Source organism: Hyperoodon ampullatus (assembly GCF_949752795.1).
Source record: "Hyperoodon ampullatus genome assembly, chromosome: 9".
Classification (NCBI taxonomy): domain Eukaryota; kingdom Metazoa; phylum Chordata; class Mammalia; order Artiodactyla; family Ziphiidae; genus Hyperoodon; species Hyperoodon ampullatus.
Window position 1 is genome coordinate 105,573,180 of NC_136922.1, and position 23,629 is coordinate 105,596,808.

General features: G+C 47.0%; 1 protein-coding gene across 5 annotated transcripts in view; it reads left to right on the forward strand.

The window, feature by feature from the left end:
• The window catches only part of DPP6 (dipeptidyl peptidase like 6), a gene marked incomplete at both ends in the record, with an annotated part of 1,060,012 nt that overhangs the window by 799,383 nt on the left and 237,000 nt on the right, over positions 1-23,629 (forward strand). For 4 of the 5 annotated variants that reach the window (XM_079711771.1, XM_079711773.1, XM_079711770.1 and 1 more), the window contains one exon: positions 23,390-23,442. The exons of the other annotated variant lie outside the window; for it this stretch is intronic. In XM_079711771.1, the coding sequence (XP_079567897.1) occupies positions 23,390-23,442 (53 nt within the window). The remainder of the gene's footprint in view (positions 1-23,389; positions 23,443-23,629) is intronic. 5 annotated transcript variants of the gene reach the window in all.

A 23,629-nucleotide genomic window follows, 5' to 3' on the forward strand; every position in this document is an offset into this window, starting at 1 on the left:
TGGTCCATCTCATAAGATCTTCATGGAACGTATTGGAAGTTACTGTTACCACTCTAGGATCAAGCTTTACTTTCTTTTTTTTTAAAATTGTTGCCAGTATGATTTTTTCCCCATTTTTCTTTTTTTTAAATGAACAGTGATTTCTATTTATTTGTTTACTTACTTACTTACTTTGGCTGTGCTGGGTCTTAGTTGTGGCATGTGGGATCTTTTAGTTGTGACATGCGGACTCTTAGTTGCAGCATGCAGGATCTGTTCCCCGACCAGGGATCGAACCCGGGACCCCTGCATTGGGAGCACAGAGTCTTACCCACTGGACCACCAGGGGAGTCCCTCAGTCTTTACTTTCAATAGATCCATTGGTTCCTTTTCACCCTGGCATTCTTCTAAGAAATTATTACTGCTTTCTGTATTCTCTTTGGAAAACAAAAGCATCTATCTTGACCTTTGTCTTCCCCATCAGATACAGCCGTACAGAACTCAAGACCACCTGTTCATGCATGTATTCCTTTCCTTGATAGACATCTGCTGAGCACTAGCCGTGCTGTGGGTGGTGTGTGAGATGCTGGATATTGACTAGTGAACTAGTAGACAGTCTCTGCCCCCAGGAAGAGAAAACAAGCCCTGTCCATCCCAGCTTCGACTGGCACATGCTCCAACTGAGGAGATGAGATTTCTGTTAACTGAGTGTGAAATGAGGGCTGCCGATACAAACTGCTTGCTTTAGAGGCGGCAGAAAGCTGTGTAGGTTGGTGTGATTCCAAAGGGCTTCACCTAACAAACTTGAAACTGAGTCTTGGCAAAGAGGAGAATTTCTCCAACCCCAAAATTTAGATGGGAAGGCAGTTCAGGTGAGGAGAAGGAAATGAATAACAACTCTGAGGTGATCATATGCCTGATGTTATGTGGGGTGCAGAGAAAGGATGGCCTCGTGGAGGAGGACGTGGGGAAGGGACTAAAGTCAAACCTCCTCCCACGTGGAGCTGATACGGAGCAGGGTTCTCAGCCTCCTTAATCAACAGAAACTGACCAGGGGCCAGACAGGAAATTCAGGCACAGCTGCAGCAGGGGGAGGGAGAACAAACAGCCGGTTCCCCAGCCTGCCGCTCCCTGAGGGGGGGGCGAGCTCGTTCCTTATACAGGGTGAGGGTAGGGGTGTGTCTGGGGGTCGGGCCAGAGGGGTGGCTTAGGTGTCTTGCCCACCCCTCTGGTGGCGTTGAGTGCAGGGGGCATGCACAGTACACTGCTTTTGCTCCCTACCCCCTGCTTTTGCTAGGAGCTGTTCAGAAGTGGCAGTTGGTTTTTTTGGTCTCCTTGTATCTTTTGTCCAGAATTTGCCCCAACCGCGCATGCATGTATGTATTTTTAGTCCCATATAGTTTCTTTGCATTTTATTGCTTGGGGAGAGGTGTATCCAGGTGCAAGCATTGCAGCATCACAGCACAGGATTCCAGATCCCAGCCTGTCTCAGAGGTACCAACTTCTGACAATGAATTTGTCATGTCTTGCAGCAAACGTCTCCTATGTAACGGAAAATCTCTTCTTTGAGTTCTGCAATGGCATATTGCTTCTATAGGCAACATTTGATCTTTGTTGTTAAGATCTTGCATTAGTGTTACATCAAGTTTTATGTTGAAACCCAAGTAATCAGTTCCAGTTTCTGTTTTTTTATGTCATTTGCACATGTGTGATGTTGTGTGGTGTGTGTGCTTCCATTTGCCATTCTCTGGAAATTTTTTCCTAGAGTTCACTCTTGCTCACCATCTGACATGACCTTTCTTAGTTTAAATCCCAGCAGCTTATAGGGCCATTGAGCTTTTTCCTCACTGGATTGTAGTTTCCAACTCCTAACCTCTCACCTTTGTAAGAAAATGATGCCTAATCATCTTTTCTTCAGTTCTTTCAAACACTGAATCTACATAGTATTTTAAACGCAAGCTGGCTGCCAGTTAAACTCATATATGGTGCTGCAGCCTGTTTGGTCCCTTGCCTGAGATGAATTTGTGTTATTACATTATAGATGGTTTCAGGCAGTCAGCTGTGCAGAGGGCTAATGATAGCTGTGGGGGCCCAAACTCTGTTACTTCCTGACTTCTGACTCATACTTCCTGTGAGTGTTGTTACGCTGAGTGGTTCTCCCCGCACCGTGGTTAGGTAAGTAGAATCTTCTTAATAGAAGACATGTTAGCTCAGATGACTGATGTTGCTTTTCACACACACCCACATCACATCTCTTCTCTTATGAGCTTGGGAGCTGGATATGGACGGAAGGATTGCAGTTGTTGTGAACTTCATTTGACAGACGAAGCAGGTGGCTCTCATGATCAGATGCTTATTTAAGGCCACAGGACTAACCATGGTGAAACTGGCTGGAACCCTATATTCCCGACTCATTGCTTTGTGTTATTCCTATCAAATTAAGCTTCTAATTGATCATAAAAACCTGTTATTCCCAAAATTGTGAATACTGAGAAGCCCCTCCCCCAAACTTTCTACCTTAATTTAGACTATCAGACACAGGCTGAGGCCGCAGGATGTCCATTAGCGGAGGGAAAGGAACAAGGGGCCAGTCACCCCCGAATCCAAGCCCCAGGTACAGTGGACTTGGCCGGAAACCATTTCTGTTCTTTTCACATTCTTCTTTCTGATGTAAACTCTTCCAAGCCGCTCTCCAGCTGCAGACACCTTCTCTGCCTCCCTCTCCATCCCACCCAGCCCATCCCCCACTCTGCATCCATCCCGCCCATCCCCCACTCTGCATCCACCCCCCACTCTGCATCCCACCCCGCCCACCCCCCCACTCTCCATCCCACCCTGCCTATTCCTCACTCTGTATCCCACCCGACCATCCCCCACTCTGCATCCCACCCCACCCATCCCCCTCTGCATCCCATCCCGCCCATCCCCCACTCTGCATCCCACCCCACCCATCCCCCTCTCCATCCGACCCCGCCCATCCCCCACTCTCCATCCCGCCCCGCCCATCCCTCACTCTGCATCCTCACTGCTCTCCTCCTCTTCTCTCTTGTCTCTCTTCCTACCATCTCTCCTGTCTGCTGGTCCCCCTTGCTGATCCAGTGCATCCATGTGGACTCCTGGTCTTCACTCCCTTCACTCATTCTTCTCCCTTCTTTCCTCAAATAAACAGAAGGACATAGGGTTGGCTCGTGCCATTCAGCTTCTTTAACTGGCTTTCTTCTGTTTGTTTAGAATGGTCGTGTTTTTTGAGTGGTTTAATTAGGGGAAGAGTTGGAGTCTGAGTCTTAACCAGCGAATACCGGTATCAGCCTATGACGTTTGAAGGGCAAGGGGAGGACGGTGGTGTGGAGTCTGTGCACCTTCTCCTCCATCCAGCGTGATGGGGCTTTGTTCCAGGCAGAACTCGGGTGGGAGTGAAACACACTTGCACTCCAGACAGATGACTGTGCCTTGTTTTGAATGTTTTGTTGGGTTTTATAGCTCTGTTTTCTTTTCTCTGACAAAGTTGTCCTACCTTCCCTTGAAACACATGTTATTCTGAACTATTTGGGGGTCCCTTTATTGTGTGTACTTTAGTTAATGTCAGCAGCAAAGCAATCAGTAGAAACTTCGAGTTACATTCTCCGGGGAGCGAACATAAAATGTTAATGTTTCATTTAATTGAAGTATCCTGAGGTATCATTATCAACCATCTGGAGCACTTTTATTAGCTAACAAAGCAGAGGGAACACGGAAGGAGAGGGCCTTGCAGACTGTAAGTCATTTCTGTGAGACCTTTACTGGGGACTTGCCCTGGACCAAAAGTCGCAGAATGGGTGAAGGGTGTCCAACGCTGTTGTCTCCCCGTCCCCATCTCCATGTGCAAACTTTTGCAAGTCAAACGCCTTGGGACCCAGGATTCTCATCTGTATTGTGAAGGTAATAATTCACTCCCTCTGTTTTGAGGTCACCTGGGCAAACACAGGTAGTGCCCGAGGGTGCAGGGTTCATGCAGTGGGGTCTGTGTCGAGTGCTGCCGTCAGCTGGAGGCCCCACGCGGACAGGAGATCACTGAGCAGAGTTTAATGTGGTTTTTTTTTTTTTGCGGGGGGGCTGCATTGGGTCTTCGTTGCTGCGCGTGGGCTTTCTCTAGTTGTGGCCAGCGGGGGCTACTCTTCGTTGTGGTGCATGGGTTTCTTGTTGCAGTGGCTTCTCTTTGTTGCAGAGCACAGGCTCTAGGCGCGTGGGCTTCAGTAGTTGTGGCTCACAGGCTCTAGAGCACAGGCTCAGTAGTTGTGGCGCACGGGCTTAGTTGCTCCGCGGCATGTGGGATCTTCCCAGACCAGGGATCAAACCCATGTCCCCTGCATTGGCAGGTGGATTCTTAACCACTGCGCCACCAGGGAAGTCCCCACTGGGCAGAGTTTAAAGTATGCATTTCCTCGGGGACTTTCAGTTTACTATACAGGAGAGTTTGTAGTGGGGCACAGTAGCTAGACATCAGGAGGACTAGTTGCTCACGCATTAGTAGATTTCTGGAACCAGAGACCAGAGCCAAATAGTTTCCTCACCTGTAAAATGAGAAAAGTGGGCAAGATAAAAAAAATAAAATAAAACAAAAAAACTTCAGAGCTCAACAAATCATACCTCATGTAACTACTCTGCAAGTAATAAAATCTCTTTTTTTCTTAAATTTATGGTTTATCAAGGATTGTATTCATATTTCTTTCTAAAATGACTATTATTGATTACATAATGATTTTACAATATTATAATCCATTTTCTCTACAGTTTTTTATCATTGTGGTAAGCATATATAACATAATATTTATCATTTTAACCATTCGTATGTGTACAATTCAGGGGCATTAAGCACACTCACAGTGTTGTGTGCCCATTACCACTACCTTTCCCATTAAATAATAACTCCCACTCCCCCTCCTCCAGAGCCTGGTAACTTCTGTTCTGCTTTCAGTCTCCATGACCCTGCCTATTCTAACTGCCTCATATAAAGGAATCATATGCTGTCTGGCTTAATTCACTTAAGCATAGTGTTTCCCCTCCAGTTCTAAGAAAATCTTCTTCCCAAGGAGATTTTTAAGGAGAGAAGTAGGCTGCCAGCTTCCTGGGATGCTTTAGGTACAGCCCCACCCAGAGGCCCTAGATTTGGCTTTCTCGGGCCCAGTCACCGCAGTGGCAAGCCCACTGGTCCCTGAGCTCTGGGGAGCCTCACACATTTCCCGGGTCGACCAGCTGTCCCATCACCAGGAGTAGCTCTGTCTGGAGTCCTCAGGTTTTTACCAAGACTTTCTGAACAAAGCTCCCAGATACTCCGCTGGACTTGGTCTCCCATCAACCTGTGGCTCTAAATGTTTATGAGCATCAAAAGCTTCCCAGGTTGTTCGTGAAGAGGCTGATCTTCTGCTCCACCCCGTAGAGACTCTCAGTGGGCTGGTCTAGGGCGAGACTTAGGAATCTGTCTTCCTAACAAGTGACTCTAATGCTCTGAGTGCCTTTACAAAATTGAATATTGTCTGCTATAAGCAGCTCACGACTGTCTGAAATTGTGAGCTTAGGAAAGTCCCAAAGTCTCCCTTTATTTTTGAATTGAAAGAGGGTGGGGTCCAACATCCTTAGAAGGAGTCTGAAAATGCCAGCATACAGGGTTGAGGGTTTGGGAGGGAAGGAGACAGCATGATGGGGATGGAGACTATCTGCTTGTTTGTGACCTTGGGCGTGAGTGATTCTCAAGGAGGGCACCAGAGCCACTCCCTCCAAACATAAGAGCTTTCTTTGATCTAGAGCTCCTTCAACTAAGTAAACAGAGTAAATTCAAACAGGAGGAGAAAATAAGCTCAAACAGATAAAAGTCAATCTCCACCTACCTGAGGAGCAGTAGTTCACCTGAGGTAACCATAGCAACAGAAAACACTCTGGAATGGACACTAGATTAAAGATCCCATCTCGTTAGAAGGAAGCAAACACATAAATTCCCTAATCTTATCTTCTGAAGAATATTATTTCATCAAGTTAAAAATCTATAACTTTTAGCCAAGAAGAAAACCCAGCTGCAAGTTGGAGGTCATGGAATGGTCTTCAGAAGTGTCTCCGAGTATCTGCTGATGTCACAGCATCACCACCAACATCAAATACACGTTATGTGTCCACTGCATGTTGATGTATCTCTGATAGAACGTGTTTGGTCTGGTTTTGAAGGAGACTCACTGACTTAGCCCATGATGCGAAGTGCCCACTGACCCCGCCTGGGAGGACCCAGCACTTTGTATTTGGAGCAGAGAACAAACCCAGCTGTGAGGACAGAGGGATGGGAGGCAAGGTCTTTACTCCCACATGGACCTCACTCCACCCCACGCGGGAAACAGGCATTTTCTTGGGGATACACACAATGTATTGTTCGTAGTTATTGCCAATGTGGCCAAGGACCCTGGAATTGTGGGGTCTGGTATTCCCATCCTACTACCATCTCCATCCGATGAATAGCAAGGAGCCTTCAGGCTCATACAATCTGACTGTGGAGTTGTGTTGTATCAGGTGGTCAGTAAGGGTGGGTCCTCTGAGGTAAAACCTGCTGACCAACACTGAAACCAGGCTTCGGGCTCTATTTTATCCCTGACCGTCTGTGTGGGTAGCAGCGGCCTTCACCACCCCACACCACCTGCCAGTGTTATCAGCAGAGAAGTAAAGGAATAAACATGAAGGGTTTTGGCTTCTGGAGTATTTATTAGTGTATAAAAAAGGGAAGGTTCACCCCACAGGCTGCTCTCAGGAAACAGTGATTGTCCTCGGTCAGGAGGCTGAAGAGGAGCCCTGGAGTCCAGGCTAGTGGAAGACAGTTTGGGGAAACAGAGAAAGTTTAGGTGCCTGAAAAGGAGGAGGACACAGTCTCTTCAGATAATCGGCACAGGTCATGCTGTTTTTTCCATGAGAAAGAAAACTTGGCCCCACGTGGCTCAAGTCAGGAAGGGGAGGGAAGGACGCACTGACCGGGGGAGAGGCGGCCATGGGACCTTCAGGACTCAGGTGACGTGAGTTGGCTGCACTCTCCGGCTCTTTCCCCCATGTGGCTGTAGGAAAGCTGCTAGAAGTTTCCAGCCTGGATCGTTCTGGAACTATATCCCGTGGGAAATAGCACAGTCACTTTTCTTGCAGATCAAAGGCCAGCACTGTTCATTCGGCCCCAGTGGGCTTTCGCAGGGTGGGGTGCCCTTTCCCCTCCCTGAGGGCACTCCAGAGATTCTTAGGAATGAGAAAAGGCTTCCTTGAGGGGCTGAATGCAGATATTCGGACCGAGGTCTGTGGGAGACCAGCCTCCTTGCAGGAACCTGAATTCTCTGTCCTTCCTGTGGACTCACAGTGTTTCCTTCTCATGCACAGTTCTCCCCTTTATATTGTTACACCACTGATTCCTTTAGAAAATCGTAATACAGAAAGGAGCTCTAGCCATCAGGCTAGTCTGGTTCTCATAATATTTTTACAGAACCTCTACAGTTTGCCGACGTGGAAACCAAAACCCAGAGTTTATGATGTGCTCAGAGCCATGCTATCACTTAAAGGCAAGGCTGAAGCTTGGCCTCAGACTCCCCGATGGGGGCGATTTCCATGCTGACCTGGTGTCCTGAGAACCCAGCACAACCCTGTCCCTAAAAATGCTTCAGATATACTATTTCGTTTTAACTTCAGTCACGTGATTAAGTATGGTTGTCATCCCCATTTCATAGATGAGGAAACCGAGGCTAGAGAATGTGTGTTTGCACAGCTATGTGTTTGCATGCAGCCGAGAGGCTGTCCCTGGTCAGTGCTGTCCATCATCGCCTCAGTGTTTCTCATTGCCAGGGCATTTGACTCCGTGTTCATGATCCAAAATATATCACCCACCACCTGTTTACTAGTATCTGCAGATCAGCCTCAGCCTAATGCTGTCACCTATCCCTGCTTTGCCCTGTGCAATAATTTCAATGAAATCCAGGTTTGAGGTGCTGCCTTTACCCTTTGATTATAAAGGAAAACGGAGACCTGGGGTGATGGAAAGAATGTTTGCTCAGTACCTCACCTGCCACCAGTGACGTGTGAATACGCAGGTGGAAGTCCTGAGCCACACTGGCTGAGAGGGAAGATTCGGATTTGAGGTTGGTGAGGGGAGTCAGCAGCTTATAGCACTGCGGGCAGAGGAAACTCTTGAAAGAGCCCTGAGAACCTTCAGTGATGAGCTTGACAGCAGGGAGCCCATGAGGACCAGGGCTCAGTCCTCTGTCGGTGCGTGTTTGGGTGTAGATGTGTGGATGTACAGTAACATCCAGAGGTGTACTTGGAGGAACGGGTCACGTGGACCTGCTTGCACATTAGTGTCACCTGACAGTAATGTAGTAAATCAGGTTCTCTGGTGCTGGGGTTGAGTATCAGTACTGTTTAAAAGGTCCCCAGTAACACTACGTGGTGCCAGGTTTGCAAACCAAATGCCTTGGACAGAGGTTCTCAAACGTTGGTGTCCTTGCCCGGAAACACTTGTTAAAGTATTTGGTTGGTTTTGTCAAAAGGCAGATTCAAAGCCCCAAAGATTCGGATGCAGCAAATACGGGGTGGACCCAGGAATCTGCATTTTTAGCAAGCACACTAGATGATTCTGACAAAAGTAGGTGGTCTGTGGACCACACTTTGAAAAGCTCTGCTACAGCACTGAGCTCTGAGAACAGCCTTAAGTTGCCATCTGGCGAGTCCTGAAGAGCCGTGCAAGCTAGTTAGCTTCAGTATTTTTAGTTCAGGGAACAGCAATACAGAACTCAGCAACCCAGTCCAAATAAGGAAGGATTCTTCCTTAAATGCTCATTAGAGGACCTTGAGCATATGGCAAATGTATAGTCAGTATCGACTGATCACTTTTTGATGTCGGTCTCATCATAACCGTGCAGCATCTGAATGCCGTACATTAAAATGCCACCTCCTTTGCTTCTAACCCTGGTTTAAAACTCGTATCAAAGGCAGAACATCCCGTGATTCCTCACACATCTTTGGAATTGTCAAACCAGAGGATATATTTAGAGCCATCTTGTGCAGAACACAAAATTTCACTACACACAGAATTGCCAGTTAGGAGGGGAGGTGCCGGATGATGGTAATGACGCAAGCAGGCTGCAGTTCTTCCCTCTGAATTACAAGGATAGTTTCAAGGATGCACTAACTCTGAATGAGTTTTTCTTCTTTTGATGCTGCCCACGGAACCTCCTCTCCAAGCAATTATTCTTGTCCCATCAGCGATCAGAGAGAACACCCTTCTCCATTTCTGTGTACTGAGGTCCCTGACCTCATGGCACAGTTTTGTCCTCACCTGCAGACAGTACTTTCCTGTATCATTTCAGTGGATTCCCCCCCATCCCCGAAGACAAACAACTCATGTTAAATCAACTAAATGCCATTTTAAGATCACCTATGATTTTCTTTAGGATGCCCTACATTTTAAAATCTTTTAAGACTGAGATTTCTAGGGACATTCATAGATGAATGAAAATTGAAACACCACCCCAGCTACTCCCTCGTCCCCTGCCCCCCTCCTCATTTTCAAGAGTTCTTTTTGTCTCAAGGATAGTCAACTCTGGACCTGAATTTTTTTTTTTAATTGATTCCATCTACTTTTTCTCCTAACCTGGGATGTTATATCCTAGAAACTATGACATGATTTGGGAGACTGCTGAGAATGTGTCTATAATATGTGTCTATAATGTTCATAGTATGTATTAAGCCCCTCCGAGGTTGGTATAACCCTACGTATGTAACCAGTTGATTACAGGGCTTTTTCTACATTTGCTTCAGTATGCGCTTTCTAAACCTTTAAGTTACCTCTTCTGACTTGAAGAAAGATGGTCCTTCCAGCCTCTTGTCCCCAGGTTTTCTCCTCCTGCCCTGTGTTCACTGTTCAGCTACCAGCCACGACCCCTCTCAGCCCCAATGCCCTCTCCACTCACCTCAAGCTGGACACGTAACACCTGCCAGCAAACGGCGCCGTCCAACTCTGGCATGGGACGTCTGCCTCGAGGCTTGGGAAAGAGGCAGGTGCCATGTGGTGTGAGGAGCTGACCTGCGCGAAGATGGTGCCTCCACAGCCTCGTGCTTTGTGAGTCCTTCTTGGAGACGTGCTCAACACAGTACCCCACCCCGTGCTTAGTGTGTCTGTTTTTAGACTCGTTTACCAGGTCTTTGTTGAATTTCTTTTTACATGTGCCTGCCCCTAGTTAAACTGAGAAAATAAGTTCTTATTCTGGCTGTGGTAGGATCGCTCACATAGCAGCAATAACGAGGGAAACCATATATCTTGGTTTGTCGGGAACGGGTGGTTCCAGACAAACAATTTGTGCCTGTTTTCCCAACATAATTACTGATCACTCCACTTTCTCTGTGCCTGTTTGGGTGGCACATTATAAAGTAACAATGGCATTATATTTGGTAATTCCAGATCAAGAAGACATCAGAGAGGCTGGTTATGATGATAATCACAGATGCCAGATTTCGCTATTCTGGACACATAGGCAGGACCCTGGTGGTACCTGATTACCCCTCATTGTGCGTGTATGGTGTCCAGTCAAACCAGACCCACTGGAGCCTCTGAAATCACTCCCAGGGCTGTGGTACAAGTCCCAGCCCTTTGCTCACCCGGGTTGATTCTTCCAGAAGGAGGCAGCCAAGGGGACAGAAAACAAGCTGGAATCAGAGCAGGAAAGCTAGCCTCTTCCTACCATTAGTGTCCATGTCACCCAGGAGCTGCCTGTCTCAGGGGCATTGAGGATCTCTTTTACTGCTGAAAAGTGAAAGGAAAGGCCTCTGAGAATAAGCAAAGGAGAGCCTGAGAATGGGGGGTTCTCAAGAAACTCAAGAAAGGGAAACATGAGCTGTCTCAGAGGTGGAGGAGAAAGGGGGAAGCACAGACATGACGTCCCACAAAACCTAGTACGACGTGCATGGGAAACATAGTAACGTGGATGAGAACAAAACCTTCAAAAATGTTCACGAACATGAGAGAACAAACTACAAGGAAGTCATGCTGCAGGGAGTATGAAGTGTTACACAAAGCGTGGCAGTGCAGACGGTGTGTCTGCTGGGGCAGCTGGGCGACAGGTCGCTCTCAGTGATTTCTACCCGTTGGATTCCAGAATCTTCTCAGGTCACTTGTATCCCAATTTATTGTCTATCATGCCCATGAAGGATTTGTTTTAAGGGACTCTGTGGATTAAGAACCCTCAGTGTGTAGCTGCATCAGCCTTGGGTGCAGGGCGCTGGGTTTCTGATCTGGAAGGGCAGCTGGCAGCGGTAGGAAACCCTCAGTCGGGCATGACTGGGAGCATGCGCTCCTGGGGACCCGTCGACTTGTCCCCGATGCTCCGTTCCAGGTGGCGCTAAGACTCTCTCCTGGACCACTGTGCCCTGGTCCTGTCTTCGAGGAGCCGTGGCTCTGTGGCCATGTGCAGCAAAGCCCCAGCCCTTGCTTCTCATCTGGCACCAGCTGACTGATGCTAATGGCTGTGGGATGGGGGAGAGGGGTCTCGCCAACACGCTGCCCAGGTCGCTTCGATGTCACATCAGAGAGTCTCTGAGAAGGGAACTCGAGAGGGAGGCAGGGGGAACTTGCTGAAGTTCAAGTGAAGGTGAAGGAAGTGTTATATCAGGATGTGTTGGGCAGATGGCAACATCTTAGAAAGTTCCTTAGGGACGGGGGCCTGTACCAGGTCCAGGGGGATCCGGAGGAAAGAAACTGAACGAAAGAAAGGTACCCAAACGACCAGTCTGGTGAGAGGTCAGACCCGGGTCCAAATGCCACTCCTACGTGTGAGCACAGGAGGGTTCCTGCTGCACGTGAACAGGAAGTCAGGAGGCGGTGAGAGGAGAAGGTAGTCGCCTTAGATGTGGATAAGCAGGGCAGAGTATCCACGCAGAGACAGTGAGCAGGTGATGAAAAACGGGGACTGGAATTGTGATGTGAGCGTTGGTGGGGGGAGACTGACTTGCCAAAAATCAGTCTACCTGCTGTTTAGCATCCTATGATACACACACAAATACAGAGATGTAAAGACAAAAAAAAGCAGAAGAGGGGGAAGGAATGAGGGGAGGAGAGGAACTGACTGGACTTCTCACCCAGGTCTTCGCTGGAGGCCTGGTGCAGACGTAGCCGGGGCCCGGGAGCACGTAGGTGTTTCCAGTGCACCTTCTTATCAAGGAGGGACGTGCCGCTGTTGGTCTTTATATTGTGCTGATTAAGGGCCAGTGGGTCCTCCATCCATCAACGCCCGTTTACCAGAGGAGAGAACCAGGTGTTCACGCACTGTCTTCCTTTTCTGTCCTTTGAAGTGAGTCCAGTGCACTTAGCCTTCAGTGTCACAAGGGACAGGGCTCAGGAGAGGCTACGGAGAAGCCGGTGAACTGCTGTGCAAAGGAGCTGGTGCAGAAGCCCAGCCCTGTGTAGCTGAAAGTGAGCGACTTTCCCCCGTGTCACCCCCTCCATGTCCTCCTTGCTCTCCGTGTCTCACTCTGGCCCCCGGGACCACTGGGATTCTGTGCCGTTCCCGGAGGCCTTGACTTCCATTGGCTGATAGCTGGTCTTGTGCAGTGGGAGAGCTAATTATGGCTCTGACGTTCATCTTCTCACGGTTACTTCCTTCTTAATATTGTTCTCTTGAAAATGGGTCTATCGGTAGCCTTTACGGCTGGTAAAGAGGAGGTGATTGAGGGTGGGAGAAGCTTTCTTGACAGGGTGTTATAGTGAGAACAAGGTCAAGCCACACGTGAAAAGACATTGACCTCCCGCGTCTGTTCCTGTGACAGTATGTGACCTTGGACCAATCAGTTTGCATCTCTGAGCCTCCGTTGTTTCTTAATTTAAAAGAGAATCGAGGAGGAGCTATTGATATTCCAGCCACAGGACCAGGTGGTGTGACGGTCAAGTCAAAGGACACAGAAAAAAGTGGTTTGTAAATTCTAAAGGTCTCCATGATGTAAGGAATTTTTATTTATTTTTATCTTGCCTCTCCACAAGGCTGATCCTACAGGCAGTATGTGCCGGTGAGAAGAGGCAGAAAAGAGAGCAAGGAAAAAGAAAATGTTGTGTTCTCAAGCAAAATCAGGAATGAGTCAGCAGAAAGGCCTGGCAAAACAATAGAACGGAGAGGGCAGCGAGGGAGGGAAGTTGGCTGCCAGGAAGAGTATGGAAATCGGGCATCGTTTCTTAGTGGCAGGCCACGCGGAGGACAGGGAGTGACAGAGCCCGGGAGGAAGTTGGGGCGCGCTGGTGTGTGTCCCTGAAAATCAGTTTGGAAGGAGAGCCTCATGGATCACTTCCTTTGAATTTCTTCCTGGCAACCCTATGACTGATTTCATTTGTCTCCGGAAGATGAGCTTAAGACACATGGACACGCTCCTTGAATTGAAATGTCCAAATGAAGACACAGGAAATGATTGAAAAGAAATTACTCAGCTATTTCTGGATGTCAGAGATGCTCTTGAAGTGGATATTTGGAAACACGATCCGAATCACAGCTGAAAGTTTTACTGTTCATCTCTGACACTTAAGATATTGATTTAGATGCATCCTCATTTTTAACTATGTTGTTTTTATCCTCAGATGTTCTCATAGTGATTTCTGGAGAGCATTGTGTGTGAAAGGCACAGAGGATGAAAGAAACGTTCTCTACTAAGAAGTTAGATGGGGGCTTCCCTGGTGGCGCAGTGGTTGAGAGTCCGCCTGCCGATGCAGGGGACACGGGTTCGTGCCCCGGTCCGGGAGGATCCCACATGCCGCGGAGCGGCTGGGCCCGTGAGCCATGGTCGCTGAGCCTGTGCGTCCGGAGCCTGTGCTCCGCAACGGGAGAGGCCACAACAGTGAGAGGCCTGTGTACCGCAAAAAAAAAAAAAAAATAGTTAGATGAATGGGGATTGTTCGCAAAAGAATGAATTAGGGCGTGTTAGGGGTGGGTGTGGTACCCAGAGCAGAACTAGACGTTTGAAGAGACTGCAGGTTCAAGAGGAAACCACCATCTCTACTCTCTTAAATTTAGGAAGTTTGGTGGAAGACCAGTGCTTCCAGGAGGAGAGCAGTTGAGACACAAATACTGAATCCTAAGGGCTTTTAATTACTTTTGTAGTTTGAAACTGGCAACCCTATGTCTGCTCTGTTTTACACCTGCTAGATTTTTACCCTGAACTGTGAGTTCCAGATCATGAGGAAGGAACGGCATATGCAACCAAGGGGAAAACAAAGGACATTTTGTTTATATGGAGTTATTTCCTAACATTTATGTTACATCATAGGAGCTAAACATCTTTTTTTTTTCTTTTACTAAATGTTTCAAGTTGTTTCTAGTTATTTGGGGCCCTCTAGAGAAATTTTCTTTTTAAATTATTACAGCAAGAACTTTGACTTCACGAAATGATATCAAATCAGTTGGCAAAGGGTGAGGAAGTATGTACCAGATGCAGTCATTAGAACTCAGGGGCAATCGTGACCCTGTGCTGACAGAAGGAGCAGCTTCTCTGGAAGGACCAGTGCCTTCAGGAAACTTCCCATCACCATCAGCATCAACATCAGGACTTGAAATTCACAGCGACCAGGCAGGAGGTCAGATATTTGGGCAAGATGCTGGGTCATTGGGGGTAGAGCCCAATAGAAGACGTGAATGGAACAGGAGATTAAAAATCAAGCGGAGACTTGAATCTGCCAGGAGATGAGATTTCTCCAGAATGTTGGAAAGGAAGCAGTGTGGGTTCTGATGTGGGACTCTGTCGCAGTCAGGAGCTTGTCAGATGGGACATACTAAGGCTTGAGCTCCCAGATCCAGGCTTCAGCACCTACACTGAGACGCAGTTAAACGTAAGCACCAGCCAGAGCAGAGAGGGGGAGGGCGGGGGCGAGGTCTCCACTGGGACTTGAGGGGTTCTCTGAATGGGGAAGAAGTTTAGGGTCACCAGGTTCAGCATCACCACTCGCTGCGTTCACCTGGACGCCCCAGCAAATTCAGCCTCCATACTTTCAGTAATGGGGCCGGGAAGCCTTGTTAGTGTTGGATAGCTTTCATCACCAGAAGTTAGCATCGTTGGGCTGAAATCGGTTTCCCTGTCATGCGCACTTGTCAACATTATCCTCCCTCTTGTAGTAAATGAGGACGGGCTTGCTCACACTGACTCGCAAAGCCCGTTAAAACTGTAAGGACAGCCCTCCAGCTCCCCTTCATCTTCTCTCTTCCGGGCGGACCACCTGCTCCGGGTGTCTCTCAGGTGGCTTTCTTTCCAGACTCCAGCCAACCTGGGCATCTTCTCTAGAGTATTTTGACCCATTGGTCTCACTCCTCAAAGAAAGCAGCACTCTGAGCTGGGCCCATTTCTCCAAATGTTAAGGGAAAGGGTTTCTGGACAAGATACTCATCGTTTCTTCCCAGAAAGACCCTACAAGCTGGTTAGCTCCTGTCTCATCACATACTGCAGATGTGCTCAGTTGTTTCAATTATTCAAAGAGGGACCTAGATGGAATAGTCAGGGGAGCCTTTGGCAGATCCTGAAGGCCCACCGGGTCATTAGCCATTCCACAGACAGGTCTTTGAGAGCTTCTCGGAAGCACGGCAGCTGCTCCATGATCGTGGATCATGACCATGGATGGAAGCGGGAGTGCAGGTTGTTCAGAAGAATGTGTCAAGACCAAGACTTAGGAATGCACCAGGTGAATGTGACGATTCATGACGTATTTTTGAAAAAACAGAGGGTATGTTTGCTCGCCTCACTTCTCCCCACATTAACTGAGAGGGGGCACCAGGGCTTCAGGCTTAATTGTTTGATCTTCATCACCTTCCTGAAAGGTTGTCAGGGACACAAGGCAACTCTGGAAGGTGTTGGTGCATCTGTTGCCTTGATGGTAAGGATGCCACCACAGGTGTCACATGTGTCCAAACTCATCATCTTGTACACATCACATATGGGCAGTATTTGATGTATCAATTATTCCTCCGTAAAGCTGTTTTCAAAAAGGTTTTGAGGGAACATTACAAAATGTTACAAAAGGAACGCAAACAGTGCATGACTCTCATGAAGCATCTGTCATGGTCCATGAAACCTTGGCTTGGGTTTGGGAGGCAGATTGCTCGCTTTCTCCTGGGGGACTGGCTGTGTGTTAATTCTCAGTAGAGCTGGGTATTACCAGCTAGAACCTAGTGGAATTTCCTTCTCTTTGGGAAATAGAACTTTTAAAACTGTGAGGAGATAGACCCTCTGGGTAAACACTTTATTTTCTCCAATTTTAAAGCCAAGAAATCTCACATTTTCCAACTTCTTTTAGAGTTTTTATTTTTTCCCTTCAGGTTTCCATTTTTTTCACTCATCAGCGTGCATCTCATGCAGATAATTTTTCTTCTTATTTTTAACCGTTCGGTTTCCAAATCTCACTTTCTTTCCCTGCCCAATCGATCTTTTTCCCGTGTTAATATTTGCCAGTACTTTTAACCTCTATTCACATCATGTTACCATATCTTATTTCTTTAACCACGTATTCCATCCATGTGCCCTTGATCCTAGCTTGGGAGGATCTTACTCTGAGCTCATCTGTACCCGCTGATATGTTTAATTTCCTCTATAAATAGAATATAGGATCAAATAGGAAAGGGATAGGCATGTGCCCTGGAGCATCTGCTTCGGGATGGTCACACCTGTAACCGAAAGTGGGGTCCGGCTGCTCGCCGCTCAAAAGCCATTAAAGAGGCCAGGTTGGTGGAGAGGGACATTTGCTTTAGTTTGGAGGCCGACAGCCAGCACGGGGGTGTGGGAGAGGGCGGACTTCTGCCCAAAGGCCGGCTCCCCCCGACACCACTGACAGGCAGGGGGCAAGAGTTTTTATAGGCCGAGGGAGGGGGCTACATGTAGCAGCAGCGCAGTCAGCTCTAACCATCATATTGAGATGGTCCTGCGGTGGTCTGACCAACGTCACCTTGATTGTTTTAAGTACAGCTAGTCTTCAGTTCCAGGGTCGGTTTGTTCCCATTTCCTTGAGGCCAGTTCTCAGAATTGTGGCAGCTTATGTCATGGCTACGTCTGGTCATCAATGTAGTTAACTTCTCCCACCTGGTGGGTTTCAGTATCTGTAAGACAGCTCACAGGACAGGGCTCAGAATATTACCTATAGCCCTTGAGGAGGAACTAAAGGTCCTTGACTTTGCTTACTGACTATTATGATTTGATCTCTTTTGACTTTTTTCTGTTGTTTCTGCATTTTCTCATTTCTCTGATTAAACTTATTCTTTGGCTAAAGTGTTTCCACAGACGAAAGGCAGGCAGTGGACACGGGGGGGCAGGGACCATAGGGTCCTGCTCCGTTTCACACCCATTCTAGAGCGCTCCTCACAGCGGCTGTCCAGCCTCTGCTTGAATTCTGTCAGTGCTGGGGGGCTTACCACCTCAGGGGACCATCCATCTCGTTATTGGAGCACTAAAGAATAGAGAGATTGTGCTGACCAGGCACCCAGGGCAAAATCTCAGTTGTTTTCCTACCTCTCCCAGTCCTTGAAATAGGTTAGCTCCAACTCTGCATTCTCAGAGGAATTCCTGTTTTCTTACAGCCCAAAAGAGTAGAGAAAAAAAGAGTTTCATGGACTCTGCATAATGCTAGTCACTAGATCGTATAATTCTCCTTAAAATTTAAACAAGAGCATTCTTGGTTCCTTTCTCGTGGTTTAAAGTTCCTGAACAAATACAGCTCTAACACTCAGGCTCAGAGGTTAACTAATTTTCCTGAGTTCACCCCTCGGGCGATCAGCAGGCTGAGAATGGATCCTGTGTCTTCCTCTAAAGCTGTATAATAATAGTAGTGGCTCCACAGGAGTAGGTGTGTCCTATTCCAGACCTGTCCCGAGCCGCCACACCCACCACACTGCTCCCCACTCGCTGTGAAGCAGGGACTTGCCGAGGCCTTGGGAAGGAGGGGAGGCGCGCTGGCGGGGCAGCTGGAGGGTCACTGGGGCCACTTAGGCATCCCAAACTAGGGCAGTGTTACTGGGGGTGGAAAATGTGCTCTGAACTTAAGGTTCATTCCAAAGTTACAACGTCCAGTGAAATTCGGAAACCACTTGTACATGGACAGTAAGGAAAGGAAGGATAGAAATGGTTGGAGCTAACTCCAGTATGTTTCTACCGAGAGACCAGGTAAGTGGAAGAACATCAAAGAAGATTATTTAGGAGGAAAAGAGTTTATTTGGTTTTCAAAATATTGAACGTGGTGTAAAAGTTCTGGGTAAGAGCATCTATGCTGAAAGGCCCAACACAAGCTGAAAATATGAGTCTAGAACTCAGAAGATGGATCAAGCATAAAAATATGAATTCAGTAAGAAACCTCACAAGAAAGCAGAAATGAATGTGCTCTTCCAGACCAAGGGTGTAGACCAACAAGGGAAACCCCCAAGAGTGGCAGGTTGGTGCCTGCATCCATTCAAGGGGTCTGCACAGCAGAAAGGAAAGGCAAAGAGGCTGGAAGGAGGAAGGCAAGAGGAGATTGAAAGCAGTGACCTGCCATGGAATGACGAAGGGAGAAGGATTCCTATCACCTTTATCACGTACCGCAGAGAGAGCGAGCGGGCTGGAAATCAGGAAGATACCATATGTACGGCAGCGGGACATCCGCTTGGGGGTGGCACTTTGAGGACGTCGGGAGGATAATGCAGTGGGTTCAAAGTGATAGAAAGGGAAGCAGTGTAGACTTTCCTTATGAAGTGCCACGATAGTTTAAAAGAAGAAGGAGTCGGAGGGGTGGCGGGGGGAACACCCAAGGATTTTTTAATGTGGGAGATTTGAATTCTACAGATTCGGGAGAAGGAACAAGGAGAGGGAGTGACGAAAAATATAAGGCACGTAATTCGTGGTAGGGGAGTTGATAAAGTTCAACAGGTATCAGGAGGGGATGGGGTCGAGATCTCAGAGGTTAGTCCTGGAGAGGAAGGATGGGGGGAGGTCTGAAGGAAGGTGCTTGCCATAGGGATGAGGAGTGGGTGGTGGATCTGAGAAAGACTTAAGAAGTTAATTTGGCACAATTTGGAGATAGATTGAATTGAGCCAGAGGAGGAAGGAGGCAAAGAATGGAGTCAGGAAAAACTAGGTTTTCAGCTCAGATTACTGAGGGGATGAGGGAGCCACCCACGGGGATAGGAAGTATCAAAGGAGAGCTAGGTTTTAAGGGTAGATAAGAGGTAACTTGGAGAATATTGAGTTTGGGGTGCCTGTGAGACATAAGATAGAGATATCGAGGGGGGAATCTGGTACACTGGTCTACAGTTGAGGAGATAGATCTGTGAAATTACCAATATTCAGATAATCATAATTTAAAACTACAAGAGTGGAAGGTTTCATAGAGGAAGAAGATGTAAAGTGAGTCTGGGTGAGTGTGCGTGATGGGACTGCGGTAGGAAAGACCGGAGAGAAATCAGAAGTGTGGCTCAGGGGGTGATGAGGGGAGAGGATCAGAAAGAAAGCTGTGGGCAGAGTGATGTTTCAGAAATATTGGAAGCAGACCAAATATGACCTTAGCCCAAGACAAGCCCTTCACTGGTTATTTTTTCCCAATTATTGAATGCCAGTATCAACTATGTTGCATGATATATTTTAAAAAATAATTTGCTGAAATTGTCTTCCCATCTTCTGAATGGTGTTTTGGGTAACAGGTTTTCATGCATTCATTTTCCAAGAGCAATTTGTTGCTGTGGGAAGAAACCGAAGTAACTTATATTCATGAACTTCTAAAAGTCCACTCACAGAAAAATAACAATGCAGTCTTACCAACTTCCAACTCTTTGTACTTTTTTCCATGATCAGAAGTATTTAGAGTCTGTTTTAAAGAAAGAAGCATAAATACAAGAGATAGAGACCACACACACACAAAAAAAGAAAGTCTTTTATCTCTCCAAGGAACAAATTCTTTCAGTGAGATATAGTTTATTGTTAATGCGTTTTGAGGTAAGGCATCGTGCAAATGAAACTCTTGAAATGTGTCCTCTTTCAAAGTTGTTTTCTTTGTGCCTGGGGTTCTTTTGGCTCCAGGTTGAGGGAGTATTTTGTGGAAGAGAATGGTATTTGATTGTTTCATCTTGGAGCAATGAGAAAATCCTTGCATCTTCCTCCCACTTGCCCATGTTTTGGAGTAGCACTTAAGTCGTAATTGCACTTCATGTTAAAGGCTTTCCGTTTGCATTAACAGTTTACTCTGGAATGCTTCTGTCCCATACATAGTTGGCAGATCCAGTCTCTACTTCTTGACTCTCTTTCATTCTGTTTGAATTTTTCTAATTAGTGATTTAGTTGTCCAGATATTCTATTACATTTCCCATCCATATACGCCTTCTTTTTTCTTTTTGCCTGACAGTACAGACAGAGAGTTGTAAAGGGATAGTTCTCTCTCATCTTCTCTTACCATTGCCCTTATAAGGTTATTTTAATTGTCTTCCTTTTTCTCATTGCTTCCACTCAGAAGATAGTCACAAAGCTGAATTTCAGGGTAATTTGCAGGTATATTTAAAGAGGTATGCAAAGATGTAAGTCTAGGGGTTTGGGAATGTCATAACCAGAGAACGAATTGAAATCACTCTTTCCAGATGGATTAAATAAGACCAAGAAAGACAGCACATGTCCTTACTTTGCATGTTTATTATGTCTGTTGGTATTCTGGATTTTTCAGTTGACAACAATCAACTTGGATTTGTAACTTGAGAATTAAGAGCTGTACCCTTTGTTCAGGCAATTTCCAATATGTGCTTAGAGAGAAACAGACCTGAGGCCAAATCTTGCTTGTGTTTGACTCAATTTTCCTATCCTAAAAATGGAATACTAATACCTTCCTCATACAGATTGAATGAATTCATGTATGCTAAGGAGTTGGCATGCTACCTAGTACATGGTCTGTGCTTCAGAATGTTAGCCACTCTCAACACCAGCAACACCACCACCGTCACCTTCGGTGCTTTGGACTGTTCTCTGCGGTAATTTCAAAGGCTTCCTCCAAGTGTTTTTGCCTATAATGCCCCCCCATCAGCCCCTCACTTCTTCTGTACTGACACTCTTTCGATAAGGAATTTGTCTATTTGTTTTAGAAGTTGCTGAAAGTTTTTAGGGAGGGAACCCAGTAACTCAGTGCACTCACATCTGATTTATTAGCTATCTTTTTTCTTTCGATTTAAACTAGATATGTTATTTACCTATTGCTGTGTAAGAAACTATCCAAAACTTAGTGGCTTGAGATAACCAACATTTATTATCTCGTGGTTACTGTGGGTCAGGAATTCAGGACCATCTTATCTGAGTATCTCTGGCTCACGTTCTCTCGTGAGGTTATCAGCCAGGGCTGCATCATCTGAAGCCTTGACTGCGGGTGAGGAATCCACTTCCACGCCCCTGAGTTCCTTGCTGGATGTTGGTGATTGAATGGGGAAGAAGCTCGGCCCCCCACCACCTAGACCTCCTCACAGGGCTCCTCGAGTGTCCTCACACCATGGTGGCCAGCCTTCCCCCAGAGCAAGTGATCTGAAAGGGAGCTAGGAGGTGGCCACGATACCTTTTATAACCCGCTCTCAGAAGCCTAGGACCATCACTTCTGTCACATTCTATTTGTTTGAGTCACTAAGTCCCCCAGCACTCAAGGGTGTGGAATTAGGGTCCACCGTCCCTCCTCTGCCCCCTTCCCTGTGCCTCCCCGCCTCCCATCCCCTTTGCCTTTCCTCCAACCCCCTCTACCCTTTCTGCACCTCAGCTTCCTATCTTAACAAGCAAAGGTAATCTTTTGCCTTCCTGGGGTTACTGTGAAAATAAAGTGAGACACATAGTATGAAAAGACACATAGTTGGAAGGAGAGGTCGGAAACACTATACAGCGCAGCACCCGATGCCGTAACCGTGGAGAAGTGGGACGGATCCACCCAGCTTCTGCTCCAGCGTCTGCTCACAGAGGCAACGTTTAGTCAAAGCTCAAGGACCTCTCTGAGCATCAATCTGCTCAGGACACAGGGGCTGGTCCACAGGCCCGCCCTTCTTCTCCTGGGGGAGCATCACTGTGCAGCACTTCAGAAACAGCAGTTAGGGTCCTCTGGTCCTGCCCAGATCGCCATGGCAGCTCTGTGAAGTTCTTCTTCACGGTTTTGTTCCTTAGAGGTTACTTCTTCATAATTAGACCAGTATTTAAAGTAATTCCTCAGTCAGATGTCCACCTCCTGCCATCCAGCAGGTCACTCCAGGCCCCATGTGTCTGGTTCAGGAGTCTTGACATCACTGGAAGCAAAAGGTCATTGTGACTTAAGTGCTGTTGTTTATTTTTTATATCTGGGCCATTTTTCTCCAAATAACTGATCCACTGTGATTTCCTAGAAATTAATCTTGGGGCCCAGACTAGATGGGGGGTCAGAGGTATTAGCAAATACTACCCGTTTTTCCTTTGAAGATTCACTTCCATCATCAGTTCCAAATGCATCCATGTTACACGTGCTCGACAGTAGACCTGTCTTCCTCAGCTGCATGTCCCTCACCTGTTATCTGTAGAAAGCTGCTTTTAAAATGCTAGTCCCTGAACATTTGCCCACACAGGGTGCCAACTCTCCATAGCTCCACAGGTAGAGGAGAGAAAGTGAAGTGTACGGTTCTCACTTCAACCCTGCGGGGTAACCCATCACATTCCACACCCTGGGCAGGGCCTCTGTCCAGAAAGCTGGAGAGGATGGAGACCACGTTCTCCCTTCTTTGGGGGTATCGCTCGCATTGTAGTCACTGCATTTATGGGTTGGGGAGTATTCTCCTGGTTCAAGGGTTTAAGAGGGACATCTGAGATTTGGGGGTTACAGGAGTTTGGAAATGCTGTTTTGTTGTTGTTACCTTAGTTTTGAAAGCCATGCTCCCCTTGCAGTGAGTTCTTAGTTTATTGACCACTCCGTGAAGCTAAGACCTGCACATCAAATTGTCCAAGGGGGCAGGAGTTTGCCCAGTTAAGCCTATCTTGGCTTCAGTACTCACCAAGGATACACAGTAGAATCGGCCGTAGTTTACAGCAGTGTGTGGGTCTTACAGTTTCAGGGTCCAGCTGGCTGTCGGGCAGCCTCCAGTGAGCAGTGTCCTCGTTAGTTCTGTGCTACATTTAGTTGAGCTGGAAGTCTCTGCCCCTGATTTAATCACAAGCCAGGTAGTCATGGAGATAACATCTAGCCTCTGGCTGCCCGGTATACTACATGCAAATGGTGAAAATAAAACAAACAAGGTATGCAAATTAACTTCCTGAGTAAATAAAAGACTTGGCCGCCAGGTCTCCTGACTAACTACTTTTGGTCCAGGGATGTTTATTAGGATTCACGGTGATTTGAAAAATATCATAATCACAACCATTGTCTCAATGCTTGTTTTATTGTTTCTTGTTTTTTTTTCTTTGTCTGTTTCAGATATATCAACACTCCTATACTGGATATTATGTCCTGAGCAAAATTCCTCATGGGTAAGATTGTTCTTTCATTTTCTTTTAACGTGAAATCTGCAAAACAAAGCGCAAAGCAGAGCGCTGACTAGTTGCTTAATTCTTAGGGCAGGAAATGAGGCGCATTATTTCTTGACAGCAAAGTGTCCCCACGCTGTGGGACCCCCGTGATGCCTCCAGGGCCGAGGGGGTCACTTGAGTCCAGTTT